Consider the following 20,228-nt stretch of genomic DNA (forward strand, 5'->3'; position numbering starts at 1 on the left):
GGCTCAGAGTCCAAGGGGCAATTGATCAGATTTTGGTGAGAGACAAGGGGCTTGAAACACCAAGTAACAAGGAGCAAATTAGTGAAGAAAAGAGGGAAAGAAAAGCAGGAGGGAATTGTGTTCATTGTACACTGAAGGACCAGCAACCTGGGAGCTGGTACCCGCGAGGTTCCAACTGCCCAAAACAGACCTAACAGCAGCTTCCTGTAGCTGGGCCTGGTACCAAAGTCCTGGTACTGGTTCTCCTCACACTACCTCAGCATTCACATTGTGCACGTAAACAGTTTCCCATGCCGCAGTGGAACAGCAAACGTGTCCTAGATGGAACCTGGAGACCCAGGGCAGCAGCAGTAAATAAATACCTTGCATATATGTCAAATGCAGTCCTCAAACACAACCTTACTTACATCTTAGTAAGAGGTCAGAAAGTACCAACAAAAATGATATACTTTTTTCCCCTACAATAATGTTTCATCTCCAGGCCAAGAAGGTCCATTTGATCCCCCTTGTCCCCCACCCTGCCTCTTAAAAATAGGTGACAAAGTAGAAATCCAGTGATGAAAATAAAAAAGGCAGAACTGTGTGAGCCCTGGCTCAATGAGACGTATCAAGTACACAGCATCCTGGTGTCCTAGGACACAGACTTATCTTAGAAACCACGGGGAGAAGACCGGCACTGGAGAGGTATAAATTCTCCTTTGTGATCACACTTGAACAGTGCATTAGTCACTGATCGAGGGCGGGTGAAGGAATAAGGGAGGGTGGCAGAGTTGTAATTCTCTACAATGAGGGTTGGGAACATATACTCGTGGATGGGACATTTTAAGTAGCTATGTTTATTATTACTTTTTTCCAGCAACCTTGCAAGAGGCAGAAGTGTGACACTGAATTCTGTGAGAAGAGCGTGTAGGTAGAATGGCAGAGAGCCCTCCTCTTGATACAGGCCTCCGGCTTGTCAAGAATGGCTGCTTCCACTGCTGGGCTGTGTTTACTCTTTTGCTTCAAGGAAAAGGGTTTCTTGAGGGAACAACTTTACCTCCAATAATGATTTATTTGGGTCCAGCTGGGTTATCTAAAAAGAAAGAAAACACACATTCAAAAGACTGGAACAAGCACTGCTTTCTCCACATGACATTAGGATCCCGTCCATGCGCATTGATCTTGAGCGTACCATGCACTGGCACAAGCATTTTCACAGCTGTTATCTTATTTGATCCTTAAAAGAGCCCCTGCAAAGCAGGTGTTGCTATTCCCATTTTATAAGCGAGGAAACTAGGGCTCAGAGACGTCAAGTCTCATAGTTTAGTGGAAGAACTAGCATTTGACCTCAAGGCACAGGTTCAGAAGACTGGACCTCTTCCTGGGCAGGTGGAGGTCCCTGCCTTCTGTACAGCTCAGCTTGGCAAACGAACAGATGGCCTTAGGAAAAGATGCTGGTTAAACACCTGAGTGGGGTTCCTGGGAACCTCTCCTTGGTCCACTCTGACAGCAGGGAGGGTCTTTTCTGCTTGGCAGGAGAAGAGCCAAGGCTTTGGGACTCGTCCTTCTGGTACAGCTACCTCTAATAACCTGTAGAACAACCACTCAACTACGTCCAAAGATTAGTATCGCCCCTGCCCAGGAGAGGCTCCTTAAGGAGGTGTATCACAATTTCCTTGTAGGAGGAGTGTGTGTGGATGGTCAGCTTGAAAAAAATTAGTCGATGTCATAACATGACTGTATTTTAGAAATTAAAAATATATATTTTATAATGTGAACTACAGAGAGTAAAGCGCGACAAAACCTTGGCTCAGATGGGATATGCTAACCATGCAGGCATCCTAAGTTAGGTTAATGACCTCCTAGACCTGGGGTAGGGATGGAATGTGGACTTTTTCTGAATCGGAGAGTGAGAGAAAGGAACAAAAATTTCCTGTTTAACAAAAGGGATTGTGAATTTTAAAACACTGAGAAATACTGGTTTAGTGGAAAGGACAATGAGCTTTGGAACTGGAAAGACTCTGGTTTAAATCACAGCTGTGTGGGCTATTAGCTTTGTGGCTTTGGAGTTAGTATCAATCTTGCAGGACTGATGTGAGGATTAAATGAGAAAAAATATATAATTAGCACAGTGTCGGGTACAGAGCTGGTATTCAGTGATGGCTGCTGTGTGTGTGAGCAACTGTAAGGATGGACACAGATAAATGGGCAGCTTTAAGTGTGGGTGATGAGAGGCTGGGCCGTGTGCTGTCAGAGAGAGGAGCTTCGGGCCTGTGGGCAGAGACTGCAGCATCTGAGGTAGGCAATCCTGTCCTCTGCTCAACTCAGGCCACACCTAGTAAGATGGCTCCGCTGACCAGCAGCGGGTTCCTGAGGGCTGAGTGTCACTGGCAGGCTGGGGAGCTGAAGGAGGAGCACTATCTTCAACTGTATCCAGATGGAAACCTGGTATGCTCAGGAGGGTCATTAAGGAGACACATCCTCTGCTTAAAAGGAACCCAGAGCAAAGCCACTTAACTGGTATCTCTTGGGCTCTGGGCAGATAGGCAAGGCAGTGGGGAGGGCACCACCGCTATCCATCTTCCAATGCACTGGGGGGCAAGCTGCTGGCAAATGTTTACCCTCTTCCCCAATTAACATACAACACTGCGCTGGCTTCTGTCAATAAACAGAGCTATGCTGCCTCTGCTTCCGACTCACTGGCATTTTCTGCCCAGCTGCTTCCACTATTGTTCCTAATTAACATGCCAGAGCTCTTCCGGCATCTTCTACTTTGTTATTTGTAGTTTGTAAATATGATGTTTGCTGGAAGAAACCATAATCATAACAGTGCCAGAGCTATGCATACTGGCAGAAAGATATGCTACGAAGCAGAAGAGGTGGGGAGGCTAGAGCTGGGAGGCTAGAGCCTCAGGCCTAAGTTGAACCCTGCCTGACCTGTCAACATGCAAAGTTAGAGGTTCAGAAAACACACCCAGTTTTTACAGGAGAAAATTATGTCCAGAAAAAGTTAAGTGATTTTCCCTTTTTAAGTTGGAGAGCTGGGATGTGAGAAGGAGGGAACTAAAATTTCTTCAACATCTATTACATGCCAGACACTTGAAATACGTTATTCTATTTAATCCCTAGAACAACTATGTAGGGTAGGTGGGGATGACAAAATTGAGGCTCAAAATGGTTGCCAGTTATTTAAGGCCTCATGGACAGTAAAGGTCGTCTGTATAGCGCAGTGGTTAAAAAGGGTGAAGCAAACTTAGATTCCAATCCCAGCTGTTACTTACTACCTATAAGACTCTGAAGAAGTTACATAACCGGAGAGCCTCCGTTTTCTCACCTGTATGGTAGGAATAATCACAGTTTCTCCTTTATAGGTTGTTGTGGTAGCTAAAGGAAACAATGTTGGTGAAGCCTCTGGCACAGTGCCCCAGGCAGGGAGTGCTCGGCGGGTGGTGCCCATTACTGGCTAGAATGTTGCCTTGGGGAGGGGACCTGGCCGATCTAACCTCAACACTGGAGCTTCCTCCAAAACCTCCTGGAGTTCAGGTCTGCACCAGGCTGCCTCTCTCACTTCTGCTCCAATGCCCAGCAGAAGTGCCCCTTTTCCCTTTTAGGGTGACACCTCAATATCTGGAGACCCCTCTTTACAGCTGCAGTGCGCTGTGCCACAATGCACTGCTTCACAGCAAGTCGGCTGTGCGGGGGCTGCCTACTTAGTGCCCCAGATCACAAGCAATTTTATTCTCTGAAGGTCATTTCAGACAGGAATTTCAAAGGGACAGGACAATCTCCGTTTTCATTCTCATTTGCCTGGTGTGGACAGAGAGACTGGGGAACCAAGGGGGATGCAGGGCACCATGCTTCATTCCAGCAAAGTGGTGGCCCTGTGTGAAATCATACTGCTGTGCTCTGGACTCCAGGAAGGACACGGAACATGGCAGGAGGGAGCTCTGGGTAGGGAAGAGCCTAAAAACCATGTTCTCTAAGAGCTGAAGAGTGGGAGAGGTCTCCCTGGAGAGAGGGCGCTAAGAAGTGGCGGCTGTGCTGCCACAGGGGCAGGGAGGGGCTACATCAGCCCACTTTGAGTATCTCAAGGGCAGACCAATACACAGAGAAAATGTATTTTCTGCAGCTCCAGTGGGTAGAGCTGGAATCAATGAGGTAAAGCAGCAAAGAAACAGAACTCAGCAGGCCAGAGAGAACTTAACAGAGCAGCAGCTGCTGGGGTGGCGCCTACTGCTGCTCCTTCTTTTACCCTTTTCCCTCCTCCTTCTGTCCTTTATTTTCTTCTTGTTCATCATCATTAGCATCGCAGCAATTATCATGTACTGAGTATCTACCAGGTAGTTGGGATCATGCTAACTAGTTTATATATAGTACCTTAACTAGTCCTCAAAACACCAAGTGAAGTAGGTATTATTATCTCCATTTTACAGTCGAAGATACCATGGCTTATCTCGCCCAAGGGTGCAGATAGAATAAAGTTCCAAACTCAAGTCCGCCTGACTACAAAGTGCATGATAACCAGAATGCTTCTGGCCAATATGTCAACAGGCTGCCTTGGGGCAATGGAGGGGTAGGGAGGGTAGGGGTGAGCGCACTTCCTAGTGACCCTAGAAGCTTCCAAATAGAGGCTTATTTGAAGAACATGAAGATGATGATGATGACGATGATAAAGGCTAACATTTATTGAGCATTTACTTTGTACCAGGCATTTCCAAGCTCTTTACATTTTTAAAATAACTTAATTTTCACAATAACCCTCTGGGGTAGGTTATCTGAGGTTAGGTACAATTATTATTCTCATTTTAGAGATGAAGAAACTGTGCAATGAAACAGACTAAATAACTTGTCCAAGGTTTCAAAGCTATTAAAGGCAGAGCCAGATGTGAATCAAGGCAACCTAGCTTTAAAATTCGTATATTTAACTACCAGACTATTCCGCTAGAGGTGTTGCTAAGCGTAGGACCCACTGAAAAAAAAAAAAAAAATCTAAAAAAAATAGGATATTGTAAGCAGCTTCTGGGATGACTTCAAGTGTTCCAACATTTGCATGATAGGGGTACCAGAAGGAGAAGAGAAAGATCAAGAAATTGGAAATCTATCTGAAAAATTATGAAGAAAATTTCCCTAATTTGATGAAGGAAATAGACATGCAAGTCCAGGAAGCACAGAGAGTCCCAAACAAGATGGATGCAAAGAGGCCCCTCCAAGACACATCATAATTAAAACACCAAAAGTTAAAGATAAAGAGAGACTCTTTAAAGCAGCAAGAGAAAAGCAGTTAGTTACGTACAGGGGAGTTTCCATAAGACTGTCAGCTGATTTCTCAAAAGAAACTTTGCAGGTTAGAAGGGACTGGCAAGAAATATTCAAAGTCATGAAAAGCAGGGACCTACAGTCAAGATTGCTCCACCCAATAAAGATATCATTTAGAATCTAAGTGCAAATAAAGAGCTTCCCAGACAAAAACAAAACAAACAAAACACAAAAACTAAAGGCATTCACCATCATCAAACCAGTATTATATGAAATGTTAAACGGACTTACTTAAGAAAAAGAAGATCAAAACTATGAACAATAAAATGGCAATAAATACACATCTATCAACAACTGAATCTAAAAAACAAACTAAGCAAATAAGAAGAACAGAGACAGAATCATGGATACGGAGAGTGTTTTGATGGTTGCCAGATGGGAGGGGCCGTGGGGGAATGGGTGGAGAGGTGAGGGGATTACGAAGTACAAATAGGTAGTCACAGAATAGCCATGGGGATGTACAGCATAGTATAAGAAATGGAGTACCTAAAGAACTTATCCACATGACCCATGGACATGAACAATGGTGTGGGGATTGCCTGAAGGAATGGGGGATGCTGTGTGGAGTGGGGCATAGTGTGAAAATTGGGACAACTGTAATAGCATAATCAATAAAATATAATTTAAAAAAAAAGAGAAAAAATAAAGATAGACTCAACTTTGAGACTCCTTGAGAGAGAATGGGTATTCTCAGATAAGAGGTATTACCTGACTTTGTCTATGCTAGAAAAGGAAATTCAACCATCTTGACATTTTATTCATTATACTTAGGAAATCTGAATGGATATATTTTCTCACTAAATTAATAATGCCAAAAAGTCCAACCTCCGCATTTTATAGGTGGGCAACCTGAGGCTCAGAGAGATCAAATGACATGGCCCAGATCACACAGTTGATAAGGTGCAGATGCAGTACTCTGCCCCAGAGTTTCTGACTTCTATTTTGGGATTCCTTCTGGCCACACCATTCTGCTTCTCATTTTCTTTTTTATAATACCTGAGCATAAATGTCAAACTATTAGTAGGCTGGGAGCTACTGAGGGCAGGGGCTGAGTAATACTAAAAATAACAGTAACAGCAATATATGCATAATACTTTATAGTTTGCAAGATATTTATACAACCATTAATTCATAATCACATAGGGTGGGTATTATGACCAATCCTTTTAATTTTCTTTACTTTTGCCAAGGAATGCTTTCAGTTTGTAGTTGAATAAAGGAAAGTCTGGATCTAATATTATCACATTTAGAAAAAAAGCTAGGGTCAACAAATGGAGCTGAAACAACTGAATACCCATATGCAAATAAATGAAAAAGATGTAGACCTTACGCTCTTTACAAAAATTAACTTACAATGTAAAACACGAAACTATGAAATTCCTAGAAGATAACATAGGAAAAAGAAACCTAAATGACCTTGGAGATGGCAATGACATTTTAGAACAACACCAAAGGCACAATCCATGAAAGAAATAATTGATAAACTGAACTTCATTAAAATTAAAAACTTCTGCTCTGCAAAAGACACTGTCAAGAGAAGGAGACACTGTCAACAGACTGTGGTAAAATATTTGCAAAAGGCACATCTGATCAAGAACTAATATCCAAAATATACAAAGAACTCTTAAAACTGAATAATAAGAAAACAACCTAATTAAAAAGTGGGCCAAAGACTCAAAAGACACTTCACCAAAGATATCGTTGTCGTCGTCGTCGTCGTCGGCAGCCGTCCGTCTCGAGAGACGATGGTGTAGCTTCTTAAGAGTCTATCTGCACCGCCGAGAATGGCTGTGCAGTCCGACTCGGGAGTGACACGGTATCTGTCTCTTCCCGTGTTGAATCGACATCTTGCGATGACGCTGGAGTGTCCTCTCCAGTGAAGCTGAAGCTACAGAGCCTGGGCAGGGTGATATGGAGGGTCTGCTGTTGCCCATGCAGCAGACCCCCCCCCTCTCTTCGCAGCTGAAGGGTCCAAGGGAAAGATGGAGTCAATACAGCTTGGCTTCAGGTGCGCCGCAGGAGTTGCCGGTGTTGACTACAACGTCAAACCGCCTTAGGGACTCCGGCTCCGGATTTTCTGTCGGGGTTTACTCCCTTAGCCTTTCCCCTGAAGAGGTATGCCGCAAGGCAGCGGAGGTTTTTTGGAGTCAGAGTTTTCCTTCTCTGATGTGCCCTGACTGGAAGATCGAACCAGCGACACTTAGCTCGCAGGCCGACGCTCAATCCACTGAGCCAAACCAGACAGGGCTCACAAAAGATATACAGATGGCAAATAAGCATATGAAATGATTTTCCACATCATATGCCACTAGAAAATGCAAATTAAAACTGAGATACCACTACAAGTCTATTGGGATGGCTCAAATCCAGAACACTGACAAATGGCGGCGAGGCTGTGGAGCAACAGGAACTCTCATTCACTGCTATTGGGAATGCACAGGGACATCGCTGCTGTGGAAGACAGTTTGGGGGTTTCTTAAAAAAGAATCATATTCTTACTAGATAATCCAGTAATCATACTCCTTGCTATTTACCCAAAGAAGCTAAAAATGTATGTTCACACAAAAACCTTCCCACGGATGTTTATAGCACCTTTATTCATAACTGCCAAAACCTGAAAGCAACCAAGATGTGTTAACAAGAAGTAAACTACCAAGCCATGAAGACATGGAGGAATCTTAAATGCAGATTACTAACTGAAGAAAGTCAATGTGAAAAGGCTACATACTGTATGACTCCAACTATTTGACATTCTGGAATAGGTAAAACTAGGGAAATAGTAAAAAGAAAAAAAAAATCACTAGTTCTCAGGGGTTCGGGGGCAGGGATGAGTAGGCAGCGCACAGAGGATTTTTAGGCCAGTGAAAATACTCTGCATGATACTATAACGATAGAGATACATCATTATATATTTGTCCAAACCCATAGAATACACAACAGCAAGAGTGAACCTTAATGTCAACTATGATTATGATATTGATATAGGTTCATCGGTTTGTAACAAATGGACCATTCTGGTGGGGGATATTGATAATGGGGGAGGCTATGTCTGTGTGGGGATAGGGGTTATGTGAAGCTTTCTGTACTTTCTGCTCAATATTGCTGTGTACCTAAAGCTGCTCTAAAAAGCAAAGTCTTTAAAAACACACTAGGTTGGATTTTTTTTCAGGTTCTCGATGTATTTTAGTAGTTCATGGGGTTAATGTACTGCAGCAGTACTTGGAAATCACACCTCGGGAATGAGCCTCTCCCTATAGAGGAAGACACCAGACCCAGAGACTGGGTTTACACACAGCATAACTGGTAGAGGCAGAACCGGAACCCAAGCCAAGCCTCTGACTTGTTTCCTCATCACTTCCATTGCAACTCCCCACCTCCCACAAGTGGCCCAGTAGGGTTCTCTCTCACTCCTGAGTTACAGCACATGGAATTGGGAAGCAATAAACCATCAATGGTTTCTCAAAATGTATTCTTGCTTTTAGAGTCAAGTGTGCATTTCAGAAGGCTCCAGCACCTTCGAGGAAAGAAAAGCTCTGTTCTCACACTTTCTCTAGTATTTGCCTGCTCCCCTGTGGTGACCAACACTTTCTCGAGTGCACACTGGCCCAATGTGGGCAGAGCAAGCCCTGCATAACTGACCCCCAGGAACAGCCCTTTGCCACACTGGCAGAAAATTGACAAGTCGTTTGTAGCCTCCACAGAGAACAAACACTACACTCTCAGCCATAACCCTGCCTTCCTCACTCCGCCCACATGGGAATGACAGCCAGGCCCCATCTTCTACATGTAATGCAGACCACACAGACACACCACACAGACCCCCCCCAGGTATAAGGAACTCCATCCCTACAGTTATGCACCATCTCCTTCTGCAATTTCCCCTCACCTCTCTGACCTCAGCAAGCTCTCCCTCCTCCATATTTCTCTGTACTGACTGCCAAGGCTGTACACTATCTAATGTCAGGATATATAGATTCCGGTTCTGGTTCTTGTGGTGCAACTTTGGACAAGTCACTTTTCTTCTCAAAGCTTTAATTTACATTTTAAAAAGTGGGTGAGTGGTTCAATAGAGTCAATTAGGCTATAGTTGGGCCTGGAAATAGACACCTGGGTTCAAATTCCAGCTCTTAGGCATGTCAGTAAAATGTTTAGAGCTCCAGTTTCCTTTTCCACTGGGTGAAAGGGTCATTGTAGCGCTAAAAAGTAGCCATCACAGAGGCTAACACATGGAAGCTGTTATAATTCAATGCCTTCTTCACGTCTAGATGTCACCTGTATGATGTGAGCTCCCCAATGGTTGGAATGGTCAAAGCGTGATCTAGGGAAGGAGACTTGGGCTGGATTCCCATTGCTATACCCTCCTAACTATCTTGTGACCATGGGTAAGTTACTGAACCTTCTGGTTCATTGTTTCCTTACTTATAAAATTGAGACTTCCCTTTCCTTGAGCCAACCTGCCCTCTGTTATAAGGTATGAGGAGCCTGTAGTGTCCAGCCGAACCAAGGACTGGGTGGGCAAGTCTCTAATTTAGGGGCAAAGAATAAATCAGCAAGTCCCTTGGCTGCAGATCTCAAACCATAATCTCTGACCAAGCTTTTCAATAACAAAGCTGTTATGTTTATCCCCACCTGAGTCCTATGTCTATCTTTCCACTGGTCCTGTCTTTCCATTAGTCTTGAACTAGTTAAATGAAAGGATTATTAATGGCCCTTAAAACCTCAAGTACCCTACAGCACTAAGCAAGTGCTTCACAATTATGATTTGATGCAATGTGATATAGAGCTAGAGCTCTATTTTTCTCAAAGTCTGTTTGGCCTTGATTAGAAGATGAAAGAGTCAGAACATAAATCAATTCAAAAATATATTTCCAATCTGTAACATAAAGCTACAACAAAGCTTATTCTTAAAGAGATGCTTCTTTAAACCCAAGTTTTTTTTTTTTTTAACACAAAATGAATGTGCTAATAATCTTTCTGAAGGATGTGTACATAGTAATAATGACTCTTATTTTATAGCTTTCAGAGCACTTTCCCACATAGTACCGAAACTTCAGAGCTATCCTAGGAGATTGGGCTGATTTATCCTCATTTTACCAATGAGAACACCAAAGCTCAAATAGGAACATTACTTACATCTAGTCATACAACTAGAAACTGGTGGAGCTCACATTTGACTGCAGGTCTTTTCACTTCAAATCCTGAGTTCTTTCTACTCTGTGAGGCAGCACAAAGGCTGCATAGGTAAAGTCCCAGATTACAGTGAGGCTGAATATATCTGCTTTTGGTTTGTTCAAAATTAGCATTTACATTGAACTTGAGGGACCAACTAATCTTTTTGGTATGCTATGAGCAACATTGTACTCCATTATAAAAACATGCATATTAAATATCACAAGTTTAAAAAATAATTGTTAATTTCATACTACCAAGTTACCATTGGGCATTTTATAAGTGCCAAGCACTATACTAGTTGTCTCTATATATTATCTAGTTAAATGGTCACAACACTTCTACGAGGTAAGCACTCCTATTATTCCTGTTGCATAGCTGAATTCTCTGAGATGAAAAACAATCAAGGGACTTGCCCGAGATTACATAGCCAGGAAAGATGAGGCCAGAATTTGCACCCCGGTTTGTGAGCTCCTAGCCTGTATTCCAGCATTGTCCTTTGTTGCCTCTTAACCTCTGCTCCCGCTTCTAAACAGGGGACAGTTGATGTGACTAGCTCGCTTTCCCTTGTGCATAAAGGAAGCAGGCACTCTGGAGCTTTGTTGTGGCTCACTGCCCCGTTGTGGTGTGGGCTTTGTTGTTCCCCATGGGTTATCTTTTGTTACTGTCACCTTGGTCCTAATTGCTAATTGCTCATTTTCTTTAAACACCCTTTGATGAACTGGGAATCCCTAAAGAGGGAAGTTACGCCCACACAGTATCAGAGGGAGAACTTAAGAGCTGAACTGCTGGTCATGTGCTGATCAGAGTGTGAAAGTCTTTTGAAACTGTAAAGTCTTTTGTAAACATAAGGGGCTACTAATCATCATCATCATCATCATCATCGTCGTCATCACCAGCTGTAGCTCCTAGCAAATTCTCCTCTACATTTGCTCCAGGTGGTAATACAGCCTTAAAAGGAACTTCCAATATGGAAGGGTCCACAAAGGGACTACTCCATGACTATTTCCATCCCAGCTTCCTGTGTAGTTTCTGGACCAATGCCTCATTAGATCACAGGAAAGAGGTGACACTGGGACGAGGGCTTCCAGGAAACAGTGACATACGCTCCATTATTAAACAGTGGTAGGACAGTCTAATACAGAGTGAGGTTGGGTGGCCTTCTGTGGCTGCAAAGCATAAATTGCCTATAGCACATTTTCTTTCCTTGACTTTTTTTTTAAGGTGGGAAGGCAGAATGAATGAAAAGTTAAAGGAAGAACAAGGAGGAGAAAACTAAGGTGACCAGGGGGTGGGAATTGTATCTTGTATGCTGCCCTGTTTTTAATTTTTATCACATTATAATAATGATAACAATAATTAACATTCATTGGCGCTTACTAGGTGCTAACTGTTCTAAGTGATTTATAAGCACTGCAAAACCTTATTGAGAGAGGTACTACTATCTCTACTTTAAAAATGAAGAACAGAAGCTCAGAGTTTATATAACTTGTCCAAGATTGTATGCAGAAGTGGCAGAGCAAGGATTTAAAACTAGATCTTAAAGTGTTCTTAACCACCATACTACATAATTTTAGTATTGTAGTCATACACTGAACTATTTATTCTAAGTCTCCTGCTTGAAAGGATGGTCCCCTTAATCTGACTGAAGCACATCTCTCCCCATAAGAGTATACTACCACCTTAGGCATTTGGACAAATTTCACTCAACTAGCTTCTCAATTATCACAGACCTAGTGACTATTAGAGGTGGAGGGTCTTTAGAGGTCATCTCTGGGACAGACAGGGACAGAAGAGCCCAGTCAGTGGGAAGGATTTACCCAAGGTTACTGAGCATTCATGGCAGATCTGGGACCAAATCTGGATTCTTCATTCCCAGCTTGTGTCTTTAGAGGAGCTGTTTAATGAAGACACTAACTCTAAGTGTTACTAATGTTAAAATGGCCTGAAACTTGGCACACTGTCAGGGAGACCCGAAACACCAAATAAAAGATGTGACCTCCCCTTGCACTGGAATCCCTGATGGTGGCTTTGGTCACTATACTATTAAAAAGCAATGTTAGTGGGGAAGGCTCAGAGGGAATAGAGGGGCTTCTAACAAGAGGGAAGGGTGGGGGTGGGAAGAGAAAAGCCTCTTTAGTAATAGGAGAAGATCCAAGTCATCTCGGACTAAAAACAGGCAAGTCTACTCATCCTGGGAAGCCAGTTCCCAGGATTAGTCATTCTTGGGTTCTGGAAGACACAATTTCAAGTAAATAAAATGAAGTCCTGTTTTACAGAGTGGTTTGCAAGCTTTCCGTCCCTGAAAGCTTAATAAATATGGTGTAGGCAAGTTTATGAATGAGGGTTCTGCGGAGTGGCAACAGGGCTGGGTTGTCTCTGTCCGTGAGCAACCTAGCATGGTTATTCCAGCGAGGCACAAAAACATTTTCAATGTGTGCAGTGATTTGAAAAAGGCTGAGAAGCACTGATCTAGGGGACATGCCTCACTTTCAGAGGCTGATATCATGGAAGGCTGCCAGGTTCTTGTATAAAAGGTTCCTAGGATGCCTCTGATAAAAGATCAGTCCACAACACTAAAACCCCTGTGTCTGGAGAGAGACCTGTTAACTGATTAGGTTTAGAATAGCTACCTCAGCTTAAAAACCTGAGAAACCCCGATTATTTTTGCCCAGACTGTCATCACTAGGCATGGATTAAGTCCTAATTAGGAGGCAGGAAGAAAGAGCACTGGTGGGTTTTGAATTCCAGTTCTACATATATGCTCTTGAGTAAGTCATTTAACTGCTGAAGACGCGAATTTCTCATCTGCAAGCTGGTGACATTACCCAACAAATAACAGACTCTAGTAGGCCATTTCTCTCTGGGTCTCTTCTTGAACAAAATATCTGATCCTATTCCTTAAGGCAATAGGATAGGACCCTTTTGTTTTGGCCTCATTTTCCCAATTTTTAAATGGATGATGTTTCTGGCAAGGCTCATAGCACACTCATAATGGAAAACAAGGCTGAAAAGACAGTTTGGAGATAGATCTTGAAGGGTTTGAATGCCTTATTAAATTTAAACTCCCTGGCTTCAGAGAGATCTGGAGTGGCATGCTCGAGGTACTCTTCAGGCAGAGTGGCTAGGGATAAAGTGAGCATTTTGAATGCATTTTAATACTCAGGCAGGGCCACAGAACTGGTGTGTGTGTAACTGCACACAAACACCACTCAGGAGCTGGAGCTTTGAACAGGAGTTAAAAGAGTTGAGTCCCTAACGACACACAAAAGACTTGCTGGTGTGATTTATTCTGATGTATTTACTTATCCAATTACCAAAACAGCAGGAGATCATTAAATTTTCTAGTTACCAGATGCAGCACGCTCAATATCTTAAATGTTACCAAGGCTCTCTCTGAGCTATTTTCATATTACATTTCATCTGCCCAAAGCTTATGAAACTGGAAGGCAAGAATCACAAACAGAGCAGGTGTTTTCTTTGAAGGTTGGTCCAGCAGGCACCTGTACAATAGCAAACTTATACCAGAAACTCCCAAACTCTCCCCTGGATTTAAAGAAAAGTACCATGATGAGAAACAAAAGTATTTGGGAGAGAAGATGCTAAGAACGTGGTACTTGAAGGTGGCTGGAGATAAGTATTTTATCTGGCCAGACTTTTTTGCATGCTCATTTTCTATCACTTTGGTCCCTATGAGTAGTGGAGGAGAGAAGGGAACACACAGCCTCTGGGAGACTACCTGTGTGATCTTGGACAAGCAGTTTTGAGCAACTTAAAGACATGAACTGCATTTCCTGTTTCCTTTATTTCCAGCTTCTAGCAAAGAACCTGTTGCATTATATACTCTCAATAAATACTTGTTAAATAAATGATCAGAGAACGTTTGGTCATTATTGAACATTGAAAAATACAGAGCAAGCCTTTATTAGTAACAGTCTAAGAATTAAGTGGCAAAATAGATGTTTATTCTATTTTGAAAAATATACATCATATAAATGATACCTGGGCCTAAACTTTTTGAAACAGTGGTCATGGCTTGGCCCTAAGAGTCTTTAAATACTGTCCCCACACAGACCTTCTGCAGCAGCCAGTCAGAGCAGTTTGCTATTCCCCAGTATGTCTGGTCCCTTTCTTACCTGAATCTTTGCTTTTACTGTTTCCCCTACTGAATTGTCCTTCATACCCTGCTGAAAATTTATACTGTGTATCCCTCAAGGCTCAGCTCAAATGCTACTTCATCCAAAAAACCAGGCCTAAGAGACAGAGCCTAAATTAATCTCTTTCTCCCGTTCCTTGTAACAGAGGTAATCATAAGTGGTATCTTCTCCCATTCACTGTGCCATGGGCTCCTGAAACGCAGGGGCCATGTATGTTCATTGTGGTCTTTCTCTCTCATATGCCTATTCCACTGCCCCGAATGCAGTCAATTCATGTTTGCAGTACTAATACCCCCCACCAAGCCAAAGAAAGGGAGTCAAGAGGAGCTGTATCCCTAGGACTCTTCCCCTAGCCTCACCCCTACAACAGACAGAACCTGTTACTATTAGCTGGTCACCCCAGCAGGCCCCTGGCTCTGGATTCTCTCTGGCCCTTCCCTTAGTCCTGCTGCACAGCCATAGGGACTGACGACACATTTCCATCACTTGCCCTTTCGGAAGGGACAGATTTTTCCCTACTTAAACTGCTGGTGGAATTAGCTAATTAGAAGGATTTTAAAAATCTTAATAATCTAAATAGAGAAAACTGGTTCTTAATTATTAAGGAACATTAGAAGGATTTTAAAAATCGTAATACTCTAAATAGAGGAAACTGATTCTGAATTATTAAGCAACATTTTCAGTGCATTTGAATAACCTTAAGTGACTTAGCTGTCACCTGATCCTAAGCTCTGGTTCAGATAAATAAATGTGAAATATTGTCAAAGCCCTGGCTTATAGGAACCTCCAGCTACAGTAAATAAAGCTTAACTCTCCATAAACTGCCTGGGACAGAGAGCTTCTCATATGGAGAAGACAATATTAAATAAAGCCAGTAGGACCAGGAAGCCAATGATTTTGTTCTAGTTTTCAGAAGGGAGTTGTCAGTGGGGCAGGTATTTTCTATATCCAGGTTATTTAATCATAGAATCACACAGTATCAGAGCTGAGAGAAGATTTAGAAAGCACTTTCTTTAATCTCTTCCTATTTCAGAAGAGGAAAATAAGACCCATTAAAGTATATATACCTTGAATGAGACCACACAAGAAATGGCTGCAAGAATCAAAATTCTGCCCCAGGGTACCTGAGCCCCTTACTACTGTTCACATTCCTCTGGCAAGGTCCTGCTGGAGACAGCGGCTGACAACTGACTGGCTGTTAAAAAACACCTGAAAATTTTAACCAGCGGGGTGACTTCTAGAGCTCAAATTCCAGACTCCATGGTTCCCCCTCCGGCCCCCACCCATGACTACGGGGCAAGGTGGGGGCGGGAACACAAGTGGGAGGTAGGCAAGGCGGAAAACTAGAAATAAGTGAAAGTGAATGTCACAGTGATGTGGTCCTTCTCCTGCCTACTCTTAAGCCATGAGGATACCATAAGTTTCTGCCTGGTGAGATGGAAAATACAAAAAACAAAAACAATGAATGCATGAATATGTAGGAATATTTTTTTCTTGTCATTTATTTACTAAACAACTATTTCCTGAGTGTTTACTATGACCAGAAACTAGCCAAACACTGGAGAAAAACAGTGAATAGGCACTATCTCTGCCCTCAGGGTGTGTAGTCCAGCGCAGGATGCAGACAGGAAATCAACCCACTGCACCCCAGAACAGTAAAGGGCGACAGCAGGGAAGAGGACAGCTGGGAGCCTGAGGAAGGTAAACACCTAACTCTGGCTTTGGGTTTCAATCAACTCCATATTTCTCTTTCTTTCATGTCTCATTCTAATAGGCACAACTCTTCCCCCCAATCTAACCATTTTACTGATTTATACTTTCACAAACAATAAACCAATATTAGTTGCTTACTATGTGGCAGGTACTGTACTCAGATAAATTAGACATAATCCCAAATAACTTCAGATCTGATGTGTACAATTCTTCCCCTCCCTCTCTCCCTCCCTTCTTTCTTTCTCTCTCTCTCTTTCTCCCTCCCTCCCTCCCTCCCTCCCTTCCTTCCTTCCTTCCACAAAACGTGTATCTTACCATAATTTTGTAACTGTTGAAAATTTGGACCAACCATTTCTACTTCTTGTGTCTTTTGATTTTCCTAGCCCTTGATCAAGTTACTTTCCTTCTCTGCATCCTGGATTTTTAAATCTATAAAATAGGGGTCTTTTCTAGTTCTCATAGTCTAATATCCAGGCATGAGGAAATACTGTTCACACAAGGCTCTTACATACAGCCAACTAGAAGAAGGAAAGTGAAATACATTTGAAAATGTCAAAAGAATCTTCGGGTTTGGAATCTAGTTGTAGACAGTAAGTCCTGGTTCTGGGTGAAGAGCAGGTGTGGGCTGGGTGAAAGGGGCTGGGGCCGGCACCGCAGTGAGGCCCTGGGGGATTTGGCATGTTGATGCATGTGCTGATGTGTGCTGGAACTTCAGCACTGGCTTTGAAAATTACAAGGGGAGTCTAGAAAAGGTTAATCTGCACATATACACATTTGCAGTTGTTTGTATTTACAATGGGGTTATTATACAGACTTTAAGTGAGCAAAGCTTATCTGCATAAGTACCTAGAATCCTGAGCACAGAACTAATGATTCTGTATATATGGCTGAACACAGTCAGACTGGATTGTATGTACAGCCTTCAAAGGTTTATTTGGTTTCTGATATAGTATTTTGAATACTATAATGCTTTATAAACATGTTATAAAAATTAAGTTCTGGTGCAAAGTAAATAATTTTATAAAGGTTTAAATATATCAGCATACCTATATATAATCAGTAACTGTCACTCCAGCTTGTGTTCAGTACAGTATGGGGAAAGGACCTGGGTTTTGGGAATCAAATACTAGTACTGATATTTATTGTGCAACTTTGACAAATTTAAGCTCTCCTAAGCTTCTATGTCCTCATTGGTAAAATGGGATAATATCTATCTTTCAGAGAACTAATATACTTGATTGTGAAATAAACAGGCATAAAAGTGAATGGTTTTATTCACTGTCATCAATCCCTATCACCCTAAGTTTTTCATAAATAAGTTAGAAAGGGGCAGAGGCAGATTTTATTTAGACTCTGAATTCCACTCAGCTACCAAGAAATGGCTGTAATCACCTCAAGCACATTAAAAAAACTCTTTTGTGTATTCCTTTGATCTGGTCAGGGGCATACAATAATGGGTTTTCTCATATAATACTGCACCACTTTTTCTCTCAGCACCTCTGTAGCAAGACCCTTTCCTCTCCATGCCATCCACTCCATCATAGTAGCTTGAATATACTAAGCATTTGCTATGTGTTGGTGCTTTATAAGTATCACTTCATTTCATTTTACAGCCCTGTGAAGTATGTACTATCATTATCCTTATCTTATAGATGAGGAAACTGAGCTACACGGAGCCTAAGTAATTTGCCCAGGATCAAAGAGCCAGGAAATGGCAGAGTTGAGATTTAGTCTGGGGCTCCAGAACCCAACCTTTTAACCGCTGGCCTATACTGTCTCTTCATCACTCATCTCCTTCGAATCGGCCCAGTCACTTCCAGGGGCATTGTCTGGTGTTGGCCACTCTCACAGTTTAAATCTCTTTATTCTCTGTTAGAAAGCGCCACCTACACTTTCTCTAGGCACCTCACCTCAATTTACCTCCTCATCTGTCTTCCTTGCTTTCTGCACACAAGCTACAATCTCTCTAGTCACTCCGGCTGGGAACCCTTAAGTCACCTCTGACAACTCCGTGTTCCTACCCTCCCCACCCCAACATAGCTAGAAAATCACCAAATCCCACTGATTTTTTCTTCCTCTGTGTTCTGTGACTTCTCTTCAATCCCACTGCTGCCGTCTTAGCTTAGATTTTCACAGCCTGCTGTCTTGTCTACTGTAACGGTCCTATCTGGTCTCCCTTTCCCTGGGTCTCCCTACTCTAATCCTTTCTGATAAAAAATAATCAACATATTTGGGGCAGCAGGGAAAAGGCAGAAATGTGGAATCAGAAGACCTAGGTGGAGCCACTGCTCTACAACTTATTAGCTATGTCAATTTGCGTTAGCTATTTGGCAGTTCTAAACCTAAATTTCTCATCTTTAATACAAGCATTAATATCTACCTTAATCAGCTCAAGTTTCCACTAGAATTAGTTTTGTGAGAGCAAGAACTTTGCCTAGTCTACTCACTACTGTATCACCGTGTCCTGAGAATAAGAGGTGCTCAAATAATATTTGTTGGATTAATGCAGTGATTTTCAACCTGTGCGCCGTAAGAATTTTTAAAACATGCTATACCTGACTATTTAGGTAGGAGCACTGACCCCTTTTCCCTTAGACTATCAAATAAAAAAAACGACAACAGCCAACATAACAAAGCCATCCAGTGCGAATGAATCAAATTATACTTATTTTTGTTAGATCAGCAAAAAATATATTTTGTGTGTGTCACAGAATTTTAGTAATTAATCTATGTGTGCCATGAGATGAAAAAGGTTGAAAATTGCATAATAATGCACAGAAAGTCCTTCAGTTATTTGTTTCAACTCCTATCTCATTTCCCTACATGACTGACTTCACATTCTAAATTCCATCAGAGCAAACTGTATGAAACCATATTCCTATGGTTTTGTTCATACTTCTGCTTGACAAACATTCCTTTAAATGTAACTGTAGTACAATATTAAACCAGAAAAATGACACTGGTATGATACTGTTAACTAGACTATAGGCCTTATTCACATTTCATCAGTTTTTATGTGTATTCATTTGAGTGTGTGTCTGTGAATATTTATGTGCAATTTTATCTCCTGCAGATTTGTATAACCACCACCACCACCACAGTCAAGATACAGAATAAAACCCTGAAGATTTAGAATCATACCCATCCCCTACAGCAATGGCCTCTATCCCTGGCAACCACTAATTTGTTTTCCATCTTTCTAATTCTGTCAATTCAAGAATGTTATATAAATGCAATCATACAGTGTATAACCTTTTGAGATTGCCTTTTTTCACTCAGCATAATGTCCTTGAGATCCATACAAGTTGTTTCATGTATCAAGAGTTCATTGATTTTTATTGCTCAGTAGTATTTCACTATTCCTTTGTAAAAAATACTTGTTCAAACCCTGTTTATTCTGTGAAGCGTTACTGACCTCCAAGTAGAACTGAACTCTCTACCATTCCTTAGGTTCCCATTATAGCCAGCATCAACAATCACAGCATTTTTGACCTTTGAATACCTTTATCTGTTTGCTCACCTATAAGGTCTTTGGTCACATCTTTGTATCTTCAGTGTTTAGCAAATACCTGGTAACTAGGTATGTATTATATTCAGGCATGAGTTACAGTATTATTGTCAATGAGTTCAATGTTAATGAATCAATACTCTATATTAAATAAGATGTCTCTAAACAGAAGCATATGTAAAACAAGGTTACATATTAACTGGTTGATGAAAATTTGTAACCAGAGGCTCAGAGGAACTTAAACCTATTTTTGCCCTAGGAGCAATGTTTAAATACACTAATTCAGTGTTTGTGGCAACTTTATACAACATAACTATTGTGGGAAATGAGATTTGACTGTACTTTTCAGTTCTAAAACCAATATACTGCTCCACAGCCTACAGAAT

At 41.9% G+C, this 20,228-nt stretch overlaps 1 protein-coding gene across 1 annotated transcript in view; it reads right to left on the minus strand.

Annotated features, from left to right (window-relative positions):
- Positions 1-816: 816 nt before the first annotated feature.
- FAF1 (Fas associated factor 1) overlaps positions 817-20,228 on the minus strand; it is a 396,465-nt gene continuing 377,053 nt past the window's right edge. The window contains exon 19 of the mRNA XM_090269431.1: positions 817-1,072. Within this exon, the coding sequence (XP_090125557.1) occupies positions 989-1,072 (84 nt within the window). The 3' untranslated portion in view covers positions 817-988. The remainder of the gene's footprint in view (positions 1,073-20,228) is intronic.

Source organism: Furipterus horrens, unplaced genomic scaffold (assembly GCF_987537825.1).
Source record: "Furipterus horrens unplaced genomic scaffold, mFurHor1.1.pri manual_scaffold_3, whole genome shotgun sequence".
Lineage (NCBI taxonomy): Eukaryota > Metazoa > Chordata > Mammalia > Chiroptera > Furipteridae > Furipterus > Furipterus horrens.